Raw genomic sequence first — 16,487 nt, 5'->3', positions numbered from 1 at the left:
CATGGGGGTGCCAGAAGAAGAGAGCAAGAAATTGAAAACCTATTTGAAAAATTTATGACAGAAAACTTCCCTAACCCGGAGAAGGAAATAGACATGCAAGTCCAGGGGAAGTACAGAGTCCCAAACAAGATGAACCCAAAGAGGCCCACACCAAGACACATCATAATTAAAATGCAGAAGGTTAAAGACAGGGAATCTTAAAAGCAGCAAGAGAAAGACAATTAGTTACCTACAAAGAAGCTCCCATAAGATTGTCAGCTAATTTCAACAGAAACTGCAGACCAGAAGGGATTGGCACAAAGTATTTAAAGTGATGAAAAACAAGGACCTACAACCAAGATTATTCTCCCCAGCAAAACTGTAATTTAGAATCGAAGGACAGATAGAGCTTCACAGACAAGAAAAAGTTAAGGAGTTCATCACCACCAAACCAGTATTAGATGAAATATTAAAGGGTCTTGTTTAAAAAGAAGAAAAAAAGATAAATATCGAAAGAAAATGGCAACAAATATATATCTGGCAACAATTAAATCTTAACAAAATAACAAGCAGAACAGAAATACACTGATAGATACAGAGGACATTTTGACAGTTCAAAATGGGAGAGGGGTTAGGGGGAAGGAGTGTGAAAAAGGTGAAGGTATTCAGAAGTCCAAATTGGTTTTTATGGAATAGTCATGGAGATACAAAGTACAGTTTAGGGAATATAGACAATAATATTCTAATAACTTGTCATGGTTGTGAGATTTATTGGATGATCACTTATTAAGTTATGTAATGTCTAATCACTGGGCTGTATACCTGAAACTAATACAATTATGTCAACTGTAATTGAAAAATAAAAATAACTTTGAAATGGGGGGGGGAAGAAAGGACAATAACAAATATTTTCAAGGATGTGGAGAAATTGGAACTCTCTTACACTACTTGTGGGAATGGCAAATGGTTCAGCCACTGTGCAAAACAGTCTATCATTTCTTCAGAAGTAAACATAGAGTTCCATATGTCTCAGCAGTTCCACTCAATATTCAAGAAAATTAAACCCAGTCTACACAAAAATGTGTACATGAATGTCCATAGCAACATAGCCAAAAAGTAGTAACAACCCAAATGCTCATCTTTTGCTGAATGAATAAACAAAATGTGGTATATCCATACAATAAAAAGAATAAAATACTGATGCTAGAACATGGATGAACCTTGAAAACAATATGCTAAGTTTAAAAATATCAGTCAAAAAGGACCTTGTAGTGTAACTCCATTAATATGAAATGTCTAGAATAGGCAAATCTAGAGACACAGACTGGAAACTACTTAGAGCTGTGGTAATTGGCAGAGAACTGAGGAGTGACTGGTAATCAATGAAGGTTTTCTTTTGGAGATGAGGAAAGTGTCTGGAATTAGTTAGCGGTGACAGTTGTGCAACTCTGAATATATTAAAAATCACTAATGCCCTAACCGGTTTGGCTCAGTGGATAGAGCGTCAGCCTGTGGACTCAAGGGTCCCAGGTTCGATTCCGGTCAAGGGCATGTACCTTGGTTGTGGGCACATCCCCAGTGGGGGGTGTGCAGGAGGCAGCTGATGGATGTTTCTCTCTCATTGATGTTTCTAACTCTCTATCCCTCTCCCTTCCTCTCTGTAAAATATCAATAAAATATACTTTTTTGAGACCCCAGAAATCAACCCAAACCACTATTCCCAATTAATATTCGACAAAGGAGGCAAGAGCATACAATGGAGTCAAGACAGTCTCTTCAATAAATGGTGCTGGGAAAATTGGACAGATACATGCAAAAAGATGAAACTAGACCACCAACTCACACCATACACAAAAATAAACTCAAAATGGATAAAAGACTTAAACGTAAGACTGGAAACCATAAAAATACTAGAGGAATCCACAGGCAGCGAAACCGCAAACATATGCCGAAGGAATTTCTTCTCTGATAATGCTCCTAGGGCAATGGAAACTAAAGAGAAAATAAACAAATGGGACTACATCAAAATAAAAAGCTTTTGCACAGCAAAGGAAACCATCAACAAAACAACAAGAAGACCCACTACATGGGAGAACATATTTGCCAATGATACCACCGATAAGGGTTTAATTTCCAACATTTACAGGGATCTCATGAAACTTAACAAAAGGAAGATAAACAATCCAATAAAAAAATGGGCAACAGACCTAGATAGACACTTTTCGAAAGAGGACATACAGAAGGCCGAAAGACATATGAAAACATGCTCAAAGTCACTAATTATACGAGAGATGCAAATCAAAACGACAATGCGTTATCATCTCACACCTGTCAGAATGGCTATCATCAACAAATCAACAAACAACAAGTGTTGGAGAGGATGTGGAGAAAAAGGAACCCTTCTGCACTGCTGGTGGGAATGCAGACTGGTGCAGCCACTGTGGAGAACAGTATGGAGCTACCTCAAAAAACTAAAAATGGAACTCCCATTTGACCCAGTGATCCCACTTCTAGGAATATATCCCAAGAAACCAGAAACGCCAATCAGAAAGGATATATGCACCCCTATGTTCATAGCAGCACAATTCATCATAGCTAAGATTTGGAAACAGCCTAAGTGCCCATCAGCAGATGAGTGGATTAGAAAACTGTGGTACATATACACAATGGAATACTATGCTGCGGTAAAAAAAAATGGAACTCTTGCCTTTTGCAACAGCATGGATGGAACTGGAGAGCATTATGCTAAGTGAAATAAGCCAGTCAGAGAAAGATAAATACCACATGATCTCACTCATTTGTGGATTATAGAGAACAACATAGACTGATGAAAAGGGACATACCCAAAGACTGAGAAACAGCGATCAGGCTATCAATCCCCAGAAGGAAAGTAGGGGAGGGTGGGGGTAAGGGGAAGAGATCAACCGAGGGACTTGTATACATGTATATAAGCCAAACCATGGACATGGACAGCAGGGGGATGGGAGCATGAGTGTGCGGGGCTGGGGGGGGGGGGGAGGTTGGGGGTTAATTGGGGGGGATGAGGACACATTTGTAAGACCTTAACTAATAATAATAAAAAATATATATATATATTTTTTAAAAATCACTAATTATATCTTCTACAAGGGTGAATTATATCTCAATATAACTTATTTGAAAATTTTTTTGCTAATCCTCACCTGAGGATATTTTTTTCCATTACTTTTCAGAGAGAGTGGGAGGGAAAAATGGAGGGGGTAGAGAAAGAAAGAGAAACATTGATGTGAGAGAGATACATTGACTGGTTGCCTCGTGCACGCATTGTGACCAGGGCAGGGAGAGAACCTGCAACCCCGGTACGTGCTCTTGACCAGGAATCAAACCCAAGATCCTTCAATGTGCAGGCCAATGCTCTAATCACTGAGCAACACTGGCCAGGGCAAAACTGATTAAAGTTTAAATTTTTTTTTAGAGAGAATTCAGGGAACTGATGGAGGGGAGAGAGAAAGAGGAAGAAAGAGAAAGAGAAACATTGCTGTGAGAGAGACACTATTGGTTTCCTCTCGCATGCACCCCAACAGGGCCAGGAATTGAAACTTCAATCCAGATGTGCCCTTGATCAGCAATCGAACCCATGACCCTTGGGTGCATGGGCTGATGCTCTAACCACTAAGCACACCACCAGGGCTAAAGTTTGTGTGTTTTTAAGGACAGTTTTTTAAAACATTTTTTATTGATTTGAAAGAGAAAGTGGGGGAGAGAGAGAGAGAGAGAAACATCAATGATGAGAGAGAATCATTGATTGGCTGCCTCCTGCACACCCCCTACTGGGGTGGGGGTGGAGATCGAGCCCAGGCATGTGCCCTTGGCCCTAATCGAACCTGGGACCCTTTAGTCCACAGGCTGATGCTTTATCCACTGAGCCAAACCAGCTAGGGCTAAAATTTTAATTTTAAAAAAGACAGGAAAGAAATTGAAACAGTATATTTTTTATATGACAGCTAAAGTAAGTACTTAATGTTTCAAGTTAATTGTTGGTATTATTTTTTACAAGCATTAAAATAAAGCTTATTTTTTTGTAATAAAAAACATTACACTAATATAGATATAAGACCCCTCATAATCATCCACCACTACCCACATTTCCTTCCTTTTGTTCCAGTTTGCTTCCTTTTCAGGAAGATAATTTAATTTGTTAGCAAGAATAAATTTGAATCCTGAGAAGCTCATCTGATGTGGTCAGTTAGCATATTTTCTGATTTACTTGATTTTGTTGTCCCATAAGTAGTGGTACTGGTGGACACCTTCTTTATGAGAAAATAGCTGCTTTTTGAGTGACGGTCTGTCAGTGGGCTGTGTTATGCTTATATTAAAGACATAGTATTCTTTCTTGTATGTCAACCTGTTTTTAATTATTATTATTGAATTGAGAGAGAGAGAGAGAGAGAGAGAGAGAAACATTGATATGAGAGAAACATCAATCTGTTGTCTCTTATACGAACCCTGACTGGGGATTGAACCCAAAACCTGAGCATGTGCCTTGACCAGGAATCGAATCCTTGACCTTTTGGTGCAGGGGACGACACTCCACCAACTGAGCCACACTGGCCCCGGCTTTTTTTTTTTTTTTATAAGTGTTTTTTTGGCTGGCTTTCAGGGCTAAGCAAGAACTTATAAAGTAGGGTTCTGAATTGTTGCCTTTAACCTAAGAAACAGCACTTGTGCAAACCCTTACTGAGTGCTTGTGAATCAGTAGTTTCTAATAGTTTCTATTTATCTTTTACACGGGAACAATTAAGTTCCAGCCCTAGCCAGTTTGGCTCAGTAGATAGAGCGTTGACCGGCGGACTGAAGGGTCCCGGGTTCAACTCTGGTCAAGGGCATGTACCTTGGTTGCAGACTCCTCCCTGGCCTGGCCCTGGTCAGGGTGCGCGCAGGAGACACCCAGTCGGTGTGTTTCTCTCACATCGATATTTCTCTGTCTTTCCCTCTCTTCCACTCTCTCTAAAAATCAGTGGAAAAATATCCTCGGGTGAGGATTAAAAAAAAAAGAACAGTTAAATTCCAATAAATACCTAAATCATACACACACAGATATGTGCTATAGTGGAGGAGGAGGTGGTTTTGGGACACCTTTAACAATTTTTTTAAAAAATATTTATTTATTTCAGATATTTTTATACCTATGCCGGAGAACTTATTAGTAAATTTAAATGAAAGTAAAGAGGTAAGACACATTTTCCTATCCAACATGTTTAATTGCAATATTGAAGGAATATATTTTTTAAATAAATATTAAGTAAAATTTTGCTTCTTTCTGTGACATTTCTAATATGTGTAGCATTTTATATTTTGATATTAGTTAAAATTTGTCAAAAGAACTACTCTTGACTTTGCCTTTGAACTGATTGCTTTTAAGTCTAATGTAGCAAGTTATTTGTAGTTGGGTAGAAGATGAGCCTATTCCATTAAGGAGGAAAACCTGAAGGAAACCTGCCTTGCCAGCCACTTGGGAAATCGGGAGGGTTGCTGAGATAAGCTTCTGGTCACTACACAGAAGCACTTTAGTTAGGCTGCTTTCAGTGCCCTGTGCTTTTCTGATTCACAGAGTGTCATTGGGGTCAGTGCAGAAGAAACACTTATTACCTGCCTGGAAATTGCCATGACATAATACAGTGAGAGGTGAACAGAATGTGTCTGAAGGGGGGATGTTGTCTACCCTGTATATGCATATATGCCGTAGGGGTAACATTTTAACTAGCAAGTCTATGGTCTCAGCTGTTGGCAATGGTGACTTCGCCATAGTGCGATATATTTTTTCCTATTAACTCTCCCTATTTGTACATCCTAACCTAAATAGGTAGTTGTTTTTCATTTTGTTTTTCTTTTTTTGTGATTATTACTAGTTGGCAAATTTACTAAATATCGTAGATTTTGCAGTAGGGAAAAGTTAAACTCATTTTGGAACTAAAAAGAATACAGTGTGTAGAGGTGATTGAGAAGGCCATATTTCATGGCATTAAAAGAAATCAAATCTCTAAACTGTGATGGCTCTTTTGGATACATTTTGGACTTATAGTCTTGCTGGACTACTTGCATGTGCAAGAACTGTAAGGCCGCAATTTTTATTTGTCTTGCTTGCCAATTTATAATGTTTATTTAAAATGACTTTCTTGTTATTTGACCTACTTCATTGTTTACTGTACTGTCTGTAGATTCTCTGACCATCATCATGACTCAGTGTTTTGTCTATTGTATTAGTTACTGGCTTTTGTAAAAAAATATTTTTCAATTGTAACACTCTTGAGTTTTCTTGCTTTATTTCACAAGCTTGTCCAAGATTTACTGAAAAGTTTGCCACAAATGTTCGCCAAGACTCTGGAGACCCAGAGTGCCTTGGGTCCTGCACTTCAGGCTGCCTTTAAGCTGATGTCCCCAACTGGTGGTCGAATGTCTGTCTTTCAAACACAACTCCCAAATCTTGGAGTAGGAGCCCTGAAACCACGAGAGGAACCCAACCAAAGGTCATCTGCTAAGGTTAGAAGGTCATCAAATCTATGATAAGATTTATATTGGTGTTCTGTCTCTGATCATAGAGCTTGTTTTTTTTAATTTATATTTCAGTTGTGGAGAGTAGGGAATATGAGAAAATAGGTAAAGTGTTTCTTTCTTATATAGACTTTTCTGTTTTATTACATTACTAGAGGCCCGGTGCACAAATTCGTGCACCAGTGGGTCCCTCGGCCTGGCCTGTGGGATCAGGCCAAAACTGGCTCTCCGACACCCCCTAAGGGGTCCCAGATTGCGAGAGAGCACAGGCCAGGCCAAGGTACCCCACCGGTGCATGATCAGGACCGGGGAGAGACATGGGAGGTTGGCCAGCCGGGGAGGGACCACGGGAGGGCTCCAGGGTGTGTCCAGCCCATCTCACTCAGTCCCAACCCGCTGGACCCCAGCAGCAAGCTAACCTATTGGTCAGAGTGCCTGCCTCCTGGTGATCAGTGCACGTCATAGCGAGCGGTAGAGCAACCTTAGCATATCATTAGCATATTAGGCTTTTACTATATAGGATTTTCTACCTGATTCACTCTTACCTTATTTTTAGATCTTTAGCATGCCATTAGCAATGCAGCCTGCCTTTAATGAGAAAGGCAGACTAAGAGAATAAACTTGCTAGGGACAAAGTAGAACCTGAGTGATCAGTAAAAAATGCTCATAGTTTGGTATGTTGACTGCTATGCATTACTTTTGAGCATCTTATATTTATAAACGTAGTTTGAGATATATGTTTCTCAAAAAGATTATGAGAAGTCATATGCTGTAATGATAATGGTGTTGGTCCTGGAGTCAGTCTAAGTTCCACTGCTTTTTAGATGCATGAGCTTGAATAGTTATTTAATTTCTTTGCCCCTTGTTGCCTTTATATTTATAAAAAGAAAATAATGATAGTACCCATCTCTTATGGTAGTTAAAAGGGCTAAATAGGTATTACATATGAATTTTTAGAAGCATTTCCAGTATACTATTTAATAGATTATTGAAATTAGTATGATAGTTTTCTTTTAAAGTCAAACAAAAGAAAAAATTCTTAAGTAGAAGATGTTTCTTATTGAAAAATTACAAATATTCTCAAGCCAATGGATTTTGTTAATATCTTGGTATGTATAGATAGAAATTTAATTATAAAATAAAGAAATTTAAATTCCAATAAATTATTATTATTATTGATTTCAGAGAGAGGAAGGGAAAGGGAGAGAGAGAGAGAAACATCAATGATGAGAGAGAATCATCGATAGGCTGTCTCCTACATGCCCCCACTGGGTATCAAACCTGAAACGCGGTATGTTCCTTGATCAGAATCGAACTGTGATCTCCTGGTTCATTGGTAGATGCTCAACCGCTGAGCCACAGTAGCCAGGCTAGAAATTTAAATTTTATGACAGTTTTTTTTGGTAAGAGAACATTTATTTGGTAAATCACAGGAATAGAAGAGTTAATTCCTAGAAGAAATGGGTTTAGGAAACAAGTTATGCAGGTAAAGGAAGGGCCCTTGGAGCTTGGGAGTGAAGAAGCTAATGGTGCCTGGGGCAAGGAGGGAAAGGAAAAGGGAAAGGCATGGCATGCTCCCAGGAGGGAAAGTGCCTAAATTTTATAACAATTTAATGATTTAAAATTTTTTCTCCTTTTAATTTATTATTAATAGGAAATTCACTTGACACCATCCACTGACTTCTATAAGAAATTAGCTTTGGACTGTTCTGGTCAGCAGGTCGCTGTTGACTTATTCCTTCTCAGTGGACAGTATTCTGATTTGGCTTCTTTGGGTAAGTTTTCCCTAATGATTATTTTTCTCAAATGAGTGTCAAAATGATATTTATATAATGATATTCTAAATAGGAGACAAAGTGAAAGAATTTTTTTTTTAATATATTTTATTGATTTTTTACAGAGAGGAAGGGAGAGAGATAGTTAGAAACATCGATGAAAGGGAAACATCGATCAGCTGCCTCCTGCATATCTCCTACTGAGGATGTGCCCACAACCCAGGTACATGCCCTTGACCGGAATCGAACCCGGGACCTTTCAGTCCACAGGCCAACGCTCTATCCACTGAGCCAAACCGGTTTCGGCAAAGTGAAAGGAATTTAATGTCCTTGGGAGAGTTAGTCAGGTTGGTCCAGTGGTCGGCAAACCATGGCTTGCGAGCCACATGCAGCTCTTTGGCCCCTTGAGTGTGGCTCTTCCACAAAATACCACGTGTGGGCACACGTACAGTGCAACTGAAACTTCGTGGCCCATGTGCAGAAGTCGGTTTTCGGCCTGGGCGAGTCTATTTTGAAGAAGTGGCGTTAGAAGAATTGGGGATACGTTCGCTGAGGTTGACCCCTCAGATTGAGGACATTTTTAGCAAAGGCCAGCTTAGGAGTACCCTAATTAAGTTAATAACAATGTACCTACCTATATAGTTTAAGTTTAAAAAATTTGGCTCTCAGAAGAAATTTCAATCGTTGATATTTGGCTCTGTTGACTAATGAGTTTGCCGACCACTGGGTTAGTCTATTATAAACCCTACTAGAGGCCCAGTGCACAAAATTTGTGCACTTGGGGGGAGGGCCTCAGCCCAGATTGCGAGAGGGCGCAGGTCAGGCCAAGGGACCCCACCAGTGCACAGTTGGGGCTGGGGAGGGACGTGGGAGGTTGGCCAGCTGGTGAAGGACCACGGAGGGCTCCAGGGCGTGTCCAGCCCATCTTGCTCAGTCCCAATCAGCCAGACCCCAGCAGCAAGCTAACCTACCGGTCAGAGCGTCTGCCCCCTGGTGGTCAGTGCACATCATAGCGTATGGTTGAACGGTATTAGCATATTACACTTTGATTGGTTGAATGGCCAACCAGACGGCTGGACACTTAACATATTAGGCTTTTACTATATAGGATAGTCTTCTATTTTAAAAATTTATAATAGAGAAATTTATATGCTACTATTTAAAAGAATGAAATATTCCTTTTTAAAAAAATATTTTTTTATTGATTTCAGAGAGGAAGGGAGAAAGAGATAGAAACATCAATGATGAGAGAGAATCAATGATCGGCTGCCTCCTGCACACCCTCTACTAGGGATTAAGCCCACAACCAGGGCATATGTGCCCTTGACCACAAGCGAACCTGGGGACCTTTAGTCCACAGACCAATGCTCTATCCACTGAGCCAAACCACTTAGGGCAAAATATTCTTTTTTGACGGTACCTGGAGAGGTTAAAGGAAAATTAATTCAAATGCCTGTAGTTACTTTGGTGTGGTAATGGTAGTCAACAGCAGAATTTAAAAGGAGTGTGTGTTTTCTTTCAGGTTGTATTTCTCGGTATTCAGCAGGTAGTGTCTATTATTATCCCTCTTACCACCATCAGCACAACCCAGTACAAGTACAGAAATTACAGAAGGAGCTACACAGATACCTCACTCGGAAGATTGGTTTTGAGGCAGTCATGAGGATTCGGTGCACCAAAGGTGGGGGCACTATTTTTTTGTATTTACGTAGGAGTAAATGTTTCTTATGATACTATATATATATATATATATATATATATATATATATATATATAGTCTTATCTCAAAATTTGCTCTTCTAAGATATTTTACTTAATCTGATGGAATATGCAATTAAGAGTAAGAAGGAACATATGTTTTTTTAAAGGGACTATTTTGAATATACTAAAAATCACTGGATAGTACACTTGAAAAGGGTGATTTTTACTGTATATGAGTTATATCTCAATGGAAAAAGATTATAATTCCAAAGAACATAAAATATATTATTTATGGATTTTTTAAAATATATATTTTTATTGATTTCAGAGAGGAAGGGAAAGAGATAGAAACATCAATGATGAGAGAGAATCATCAACTGGCTACCTCCTGCACACCCCCTACTGGGGATTGAGCCCAAAACCCAGGCATGTGCCCTTGAATGGAATCAAACCCGAGACCCTTCAGTCCACAGGCTGATGCTCTATCCACTGAGCCAAACCAGCTGGGCCTAATGTTTATGTTCTATCCCATTCATTCAAGATCGATGGACCTACAAAATGGTTTCTGCAGATTTTGCCTATAAGTTACTAGAAATGTGTATCCCAAAGGTGCTTTTAAAACTTTTTCTATTTGTCAGGACAGAAGCTATTTTATGTGTACCTAATTTTGCGTAAGAGTAAAAAAGCTTGCCAACAAACCAGCAGTTTGCCTTCTTTTCTTTTCTTTTCTTTTCTTTTTTTAAAAATATATTTTATTGATTTTTCACAGAGAGGAAGGGAGAAGGATAGAGTTAGAAACATCAATGAGAGAGAAACATCGATCAGCTGCCTCCTGCACACTCCCTACTGGGGATGTGCCCGCAACCAAGGTACATGCCCTTGGCCGGAATCAAACCTGGGACCCTTCAGTCCGCAGGCCAATGCTCTATCCACTAAGCCAAACCGGCTAGGGCACTTTTTTTTGTTTTGTTTTGTTTTGTTTTGTTAATCTTCACCTGAGAATATATTTTCCATTGATTTATTTTTTATATTTTTATGTTAATCCTCAACCGAGGATATTTTTTCATTGATTTTTCAGAGAGAGTGGAAGGGAGGGGGAGAGACAGAGAAAGAGAAACATTCACGTGAGAGAGTCACATTGGTTGCCTCCTGCATGGCCCAGAGCAGGGCCAGGGATTGAGCCTGCAACTGAGGTACATGCCCTTGACCAGAATCAAAGCCAGGACCCTTCAATCCGCAGGCCAAAATGCTCTATCCACTGAGCCAAACCAGCTAGGGTTCCATTGATTTTTAAAGAGAGTGTTGGGGGAGAAAGGAGAAAAACATGGATGTGTCACATTGATTGGTTGCCTCCCACACATAAACCTGCAACCCTAAATGGGAATTGAACCCGATACTTTGGCATATCGGGAAGATGCTCTAACTGAGCTAATCTGCTAGGGCTGATTTATCTCATTCTTTTAAACTTGTAATAGTATTTAGTACAAATACTGAATGTACAAATCATAGTTTGGTTATTTTACTACAGATTGGCATTGAGGATATTTCTAATTTTTTAGTTATTACAGACAAAAACAGTACTGCTTAATTTTTTTGGCACATATCATTTGGTATTTGAATGAGTGTATCTGTAGGATAAATTCTTAGATATGGGATTACTAGGGTCAAAGGACATATTCATTTAGAATTTTTGGTGGATATTGCAAATATATCCTTCAACAAAGTTTTTTGAAAATTTGAGTCTTCACCTTCATTTAAGAAGATATCTCACCCTCACTAAATACTGTGTATTATCTAATACTAGAGGCCCGGTGCATGACATTAGTGCACTGGGAGTGGGGGATCCCTCAGCTTGGCTTGCACCCTCTCGCAGTTTGGGATCCCTCTTGCAGTCTGGGGCTCTCACAGTCCGGGACCCCTCACTCACTCTTGCATTGTGCGTCTGCCCGCCCCACCCCCACCCCCCCCCGTGGTCAGTGTGCATCATAGCGACTGGTCGTTCCGCCATTCAGTCTATTTGCATATTAGCCTTTTATTATATAGGATAGGATCATTCTGTTCCAAATTCCAGGGTATAGGTTGCTTTTCTCCACACTTCCAAGTAATTAACTCAATCCTGACACTATCTACCTGGAGATAGAATCAGATTTCACAGGTTAAACCCCCCAGGCCCCCAATCCCCTCGTCGTAATACACACATACACTTTAGAAACTAATTTCAAGTTCAGGGTGTTGCCTGTGCTTCTGCCTGACTGGCTATAGATTGGAAGTTTCAACAACCCCCTCCATGGGTTCCATTAATTTGCTAGAACGGTTTAAAGAACTCAGACATATTTTACTCGTTAGATTACTGATTTATTATAAAAGGATATAACTCAGAAACAGCAAGATGGAAGATCTGCAGAGGCAAGGTATAGGGAAAGGGAAAGGGTATGAAGCTTTTGAAGCTCCAATAAGTACTCCACCCTCCCTAAATCTCCAAATGTTCACCAACCTAGAAACTCTCCAAACCCCCCATTCTTTTGGGTTTTTATGGAAGCTTCATTACATAGTCATGATTAATTAAATTATTGGCTATTGGTGATTGATTCGACCTCCAGCCTTTCTACCCTCCCTGGATGTGTCTTGAGGGAGGGGGTTGGACTGAAAGTTCCAACCCTCTAATCACATCATTGGTTCCTCTGGCAACCAACCCCCTTCCTTAGATTACCTAGGCACTTTCTAAAAATCACCTCATTAACATAGCAATAGATATCTTTTATACTCTCATTACTTGGGAAATTTTGAGGGTTTTCGGAGCTCTGTGCCAGAAATCTTTGAAGACCAAATATATATTTCTTTTATAAATCTTTTATAAATCTAAACTTTAATTTACTCTCTGCTAATCTGATAAGTGACTAGGGTAAGATGTAAATACCCATATGTAGGTGTATATAAATAATATTTTATAAATTTTTTTTCTAGGTCTTTCCATTCATACTTTCCATGGGAACTTCTTTGTTCGGTCAACAGACTTACTGTCTTTGCCCAATGTAAATCCAGATGCTGGATATGCAGTACAGATGTCAGTGGAAGAGAGTCTTACTGACACTCAGTTGGTTTCCTTTCAGTCAGCACTTTTGTATACGTCCAGCAAAGGTGAGTATTGTGGCCAAAAGCACATAACATGAGATCTACCCTCTTAACAAATTTTTACGTGTACAACCCAGTATTATTAACTGTAAGAACAATGTAACAAAGGTAAGTTTTTTTATTTGGTCATGTATTCTCTGCTTTTGATAACTTCCTCTTTGGAAGTAATTACTCATTTCTATTAAGCCAAAACAATATCCCTTATCTTAAGAGTTTTGTTGCTGTTTCTGGTAAAGTGAAAATGTTTGGTATTTATTTTTCTTAACCATTTTATTTAATAGGCATTTATTTAGAGTCTACTTGATGTCAGGCACTGAAATATGTTCTGATGACAAAACAGTCAATAAAACTCAGTCAGGGCATATTCCCAGGTTTCCCGCTCAATCCCTGGTAGGGAGCGTGTAAGAGGCAGCCAATCAATGAATCTCTCTCATCATTGATGTTTCTCTCTCTCCCCCTCTCCCTTCCTCTCTGAAATTAATAAAAATATATTTTTTTAAAAAGACCAGAAGAAAAAAATAAATAAATAAAATAAAACTTTAGAGTTTTCACATTAACATTAAAATTTTTGATACTGTCCTCTACTTACTATTTAACCCTATTTGGTTTTAAATTGAAAAGAAGTGATTTTAGTATAAACTTTTAAAAATATTTTTAATTGATTTTTCGAGAGAGAGGAAGGGGGAGGGAAAGAGAAACATTGATATGAGAGTGAAACATCAATCAGCCTCCTCCCCCACATCCCACACCGGGAATCTAGCCTGCAACCCATGCATGTGCCCCAATTCCTGGCCAGGGCAATAGAACCTTTTTTAATGTAGTTGTCTCTTACTATCACTTTTGTGTTTTCTCCAAAGGTGAAAGAAGAATTCGTGTTCATACTTTGTGTTTGCCAGTAGTTTCAAATCTGAATGAAGTCTTTCTTGGAGCTGATGTTCAAGCAATTTCAGGGCTATTGGCCAATATGGGTAAGAATTATTATCACCTATTGTAAATATTTTGCAGGTATAATAACATTAGAAAAACCCACATTCAATGATGAGAGAGAATCATTGATCGGCTGCTTTCTGCATGTCCCCTACTGGGGACCAAGTCCACAACCCGGGCATGTTCCCTTGACCGGAATCGAACTTGGGATCCTTCCGTTCACAGGCTGATGTTCTATCCACTGAGCCAAACTGGCTAGGGCTAGTTTTATCCTTTTGTTGTTGTTGTTAATCCTCACCTGAGGATATTTTTTCTGTGATTTTTTTTTTTTTAAATATATTTTATTGATTTATTACAGAGAGGAAGGGAGAGAGATAGAGAGTTAGAAACATTGATGAGCGAGAAACATCAATCAGCTGCCTCCTGCACATCTCCCACTGGGGATGTGCCCGCAATCCAGGTACATGCCCTTGACCGGAATCGAACCCGGGACCCTTCAGTCCGCAGGCCGACGCTCTATCCACTGAGCCAAACCGGTTTCGGCTTTTCTGTGATTTTTAGAGAGAGTGGAATGGAGGTGAGGAGGGGGAGAGAGAGGAGAGAGGAAGAGAGAGAGAGAGAGAGAGAGAGAAAGAAACATCTATGTGAGAGAGAGATATCTGTTGGTTGCCTCCCACATGCTGGGAATCAAACCTGCAAACCAAGCATGTGTCCTTTACTGGGAATCACACCTGGCACCCTCCTGTGCACAGGCCGACACTCTAACCATTGAGCCATTCAGGCCAGGTCTCTAACCATTGAGCATTCAGTTTTGTCTTCATTTAAATAATTAGCTTTAAGGGTTTCAGTATTTTGGATTCTATGTATACCTGCTAAATCACTATTTGAATAAAGGATCTGCTCAGATAGCCTTATCTTTTAAATTTAAAAAGCTTTATTGAGATACTAGAGGCCCAGGGCACAGATTCATGCACCGGTGGAGTTCCTCAGCCTGGCCTGTGCCCTCTCGCAATCCAGGACCTCTCTGGGGATGTCGGGTAGCCTATCAGCCCGAACCCTGCAGACCCAATCCAGACAGGAGGGAGCCCTATCCTGTGTGTTGAGTGTCCCCTGGTGGTCAGTGCACGTCATAGCGACTGGTTGACTGGTCGTCTGGTGGTTCGGTCATTCGGTCACTTAGACTTTTAGATAGATAGATGATAGATAGATAGATAGATAGATAGATAGATAGATAGATAGATAGATAGATGATAGATAATTTATATACCCTATCACTCAACCCATTTTAAGTGTACAATTCCTTTGTTTTTAGTATATTTACAGAGTTGTGTGACTATCACCTCAATCTAATTTTAAAATATTTCTATTACCCCCAAACGAATGTCATGCCCATTAACAGTTTTTTGCCCACTTTTTCCTCCTTACCTCATTGGCCTTAGGCAACACTAAATTGCTTTCTGTCTCATAATCAGCCTACTATGGACTTAAGTAACCATTTTTTTACTTAATGCTTAATATTAGTAGTTAATAGCTTTATTATGAGCCTGTAACTTGGATTACAGTAAGATCATTAGACTTGGAGTCATAGAATTTGGGATTGCAAACCAGTTAACTATCAGATATAAGTTTGCAGCCATGGCCAGATTCCATGGGCTAACAGAAAATTTATTAATATCTTCACATCAGTTGCCTCCTTGACGGTTTTTTTTGTTGTTTTGTTTGTTTGTTTTGTTTTTGGTCTCTTTCTCAAACACATAGAGCTAAACAGCATTTTAGTTCCTGTTCTTGTTCTCCTTCAGGGAAGACTGCTAGTGGGGGTTCATTTGCTTCAAACTCAAATTTGCCTATAGTTGGGATATTTACCCATTTTCTTTAATGTCTGACTGGGAATATTTTTCTTTAATGGAGTCTGGTGTAGGTTCGAACCACACATTAGTCTTCCCATAGGTTGTTAAAAGTTAAAGATTATGATGAAAGAAATTTGAAGGTTGCTGCCTTTATTTTTTGTTGAAGCAGTACTTTTTTTTCTTTTATATAAACTGTCAATACTTTTTTTTTTTAATTGAAGATCTAATTGGCTTTATTTGTTTATTTATGTGTTTAGTTGTTTTTTAATCCTTACCCGAGGACATGCTTCATTGATTTTCTTTTCTTTTTCATGTTTTATGTTTTGTTAATCTTTATTGTTGAAAGTATTACATATGTACCCTTTTTTTCCCCATTGACCCCTTCTAGCCTGCCCCCGCCCCCTGCCCCAGGCCTTCACCACATGATTGTCTGTGTCCCTGGGTTATGCATATATGAGTACACATTGATTTTCTTAGAGAGAGAGAGAGAGAGAAACATTGATGTGGGAGAGAAATGTCTATCGGTTGCCTCCCATATGCAGCCTGATTGGGAATCGACCCCACAACCTTCTTTTCATGGTACATAGAATGACGC

The 16,487-nt window shown here is 39.4% G+C and overlaps 1 protein-coding gene across 5 annotated transcripts in view; it reads left to right on the top strand.

Annotated features, from left to right (window-relative positions):
- The window catches only part of SEC24A (SEC24 homolog A, COPII coat complex component), a 71,024-nt gene that overhangs the window by 46,070 nt on the left and 8,467 nt on the right, over positions 1-16,487 (top strand). For 4 of the 5 annotated variants that reach the window (XM_036312957.1, XM_036312959.1, XM_036312958.1 and 1 more), the window contains 6 exons: positions 5,133-5,188; positions 6,292-6,498; positions 8,165-8,285; positions 9,808-9,966; positions 12,951-13,124; positions 13,976-14,086. In XM_036312957.1, coding sequence (XP_036168850.1) covers positions 5,133-5,188; positions 6,292-6,498; positions 8,165-8,285; positions 9,808-9,966; positions 12,951-13,124; positions 13,976-14,086 — 828 coding nt within the window. Of the gene's footprint in view, positions 1-5,132; positions 5,189-5,569; positions 5,644-6,291; positions 6,499-8,164; positions 8,286-9,807; positions 9,967-12,950; positions 13,125-13,975; positions 14,087-16,487 lie in introns of those variants that run through there. The other variant, XM_036312961.1, reaches the window with a different exon arrangement.

Source organism: Myotis myotis, unplaced genomic scaffold (assembly GCF_014108235.1).
Source record: "Myotis myotis isolate mMyoMyo1 unplaced genomic scaffold, mMyoMyo1.p scaffold_m19_p_6, whole genome shotgun sequence".
Classification (NCBI taxonomy): domain Eukaryota; kingdom Metazoa; phylum Chordata; class Mammalia; order Chiroptera; family Vespertilionidae; genus Myotis; species Myotis myotis.
Note: the sequence above shows the minus strand (reverse complement) of the source record. Positions and strands in the feature narration are given on the sequence as shown.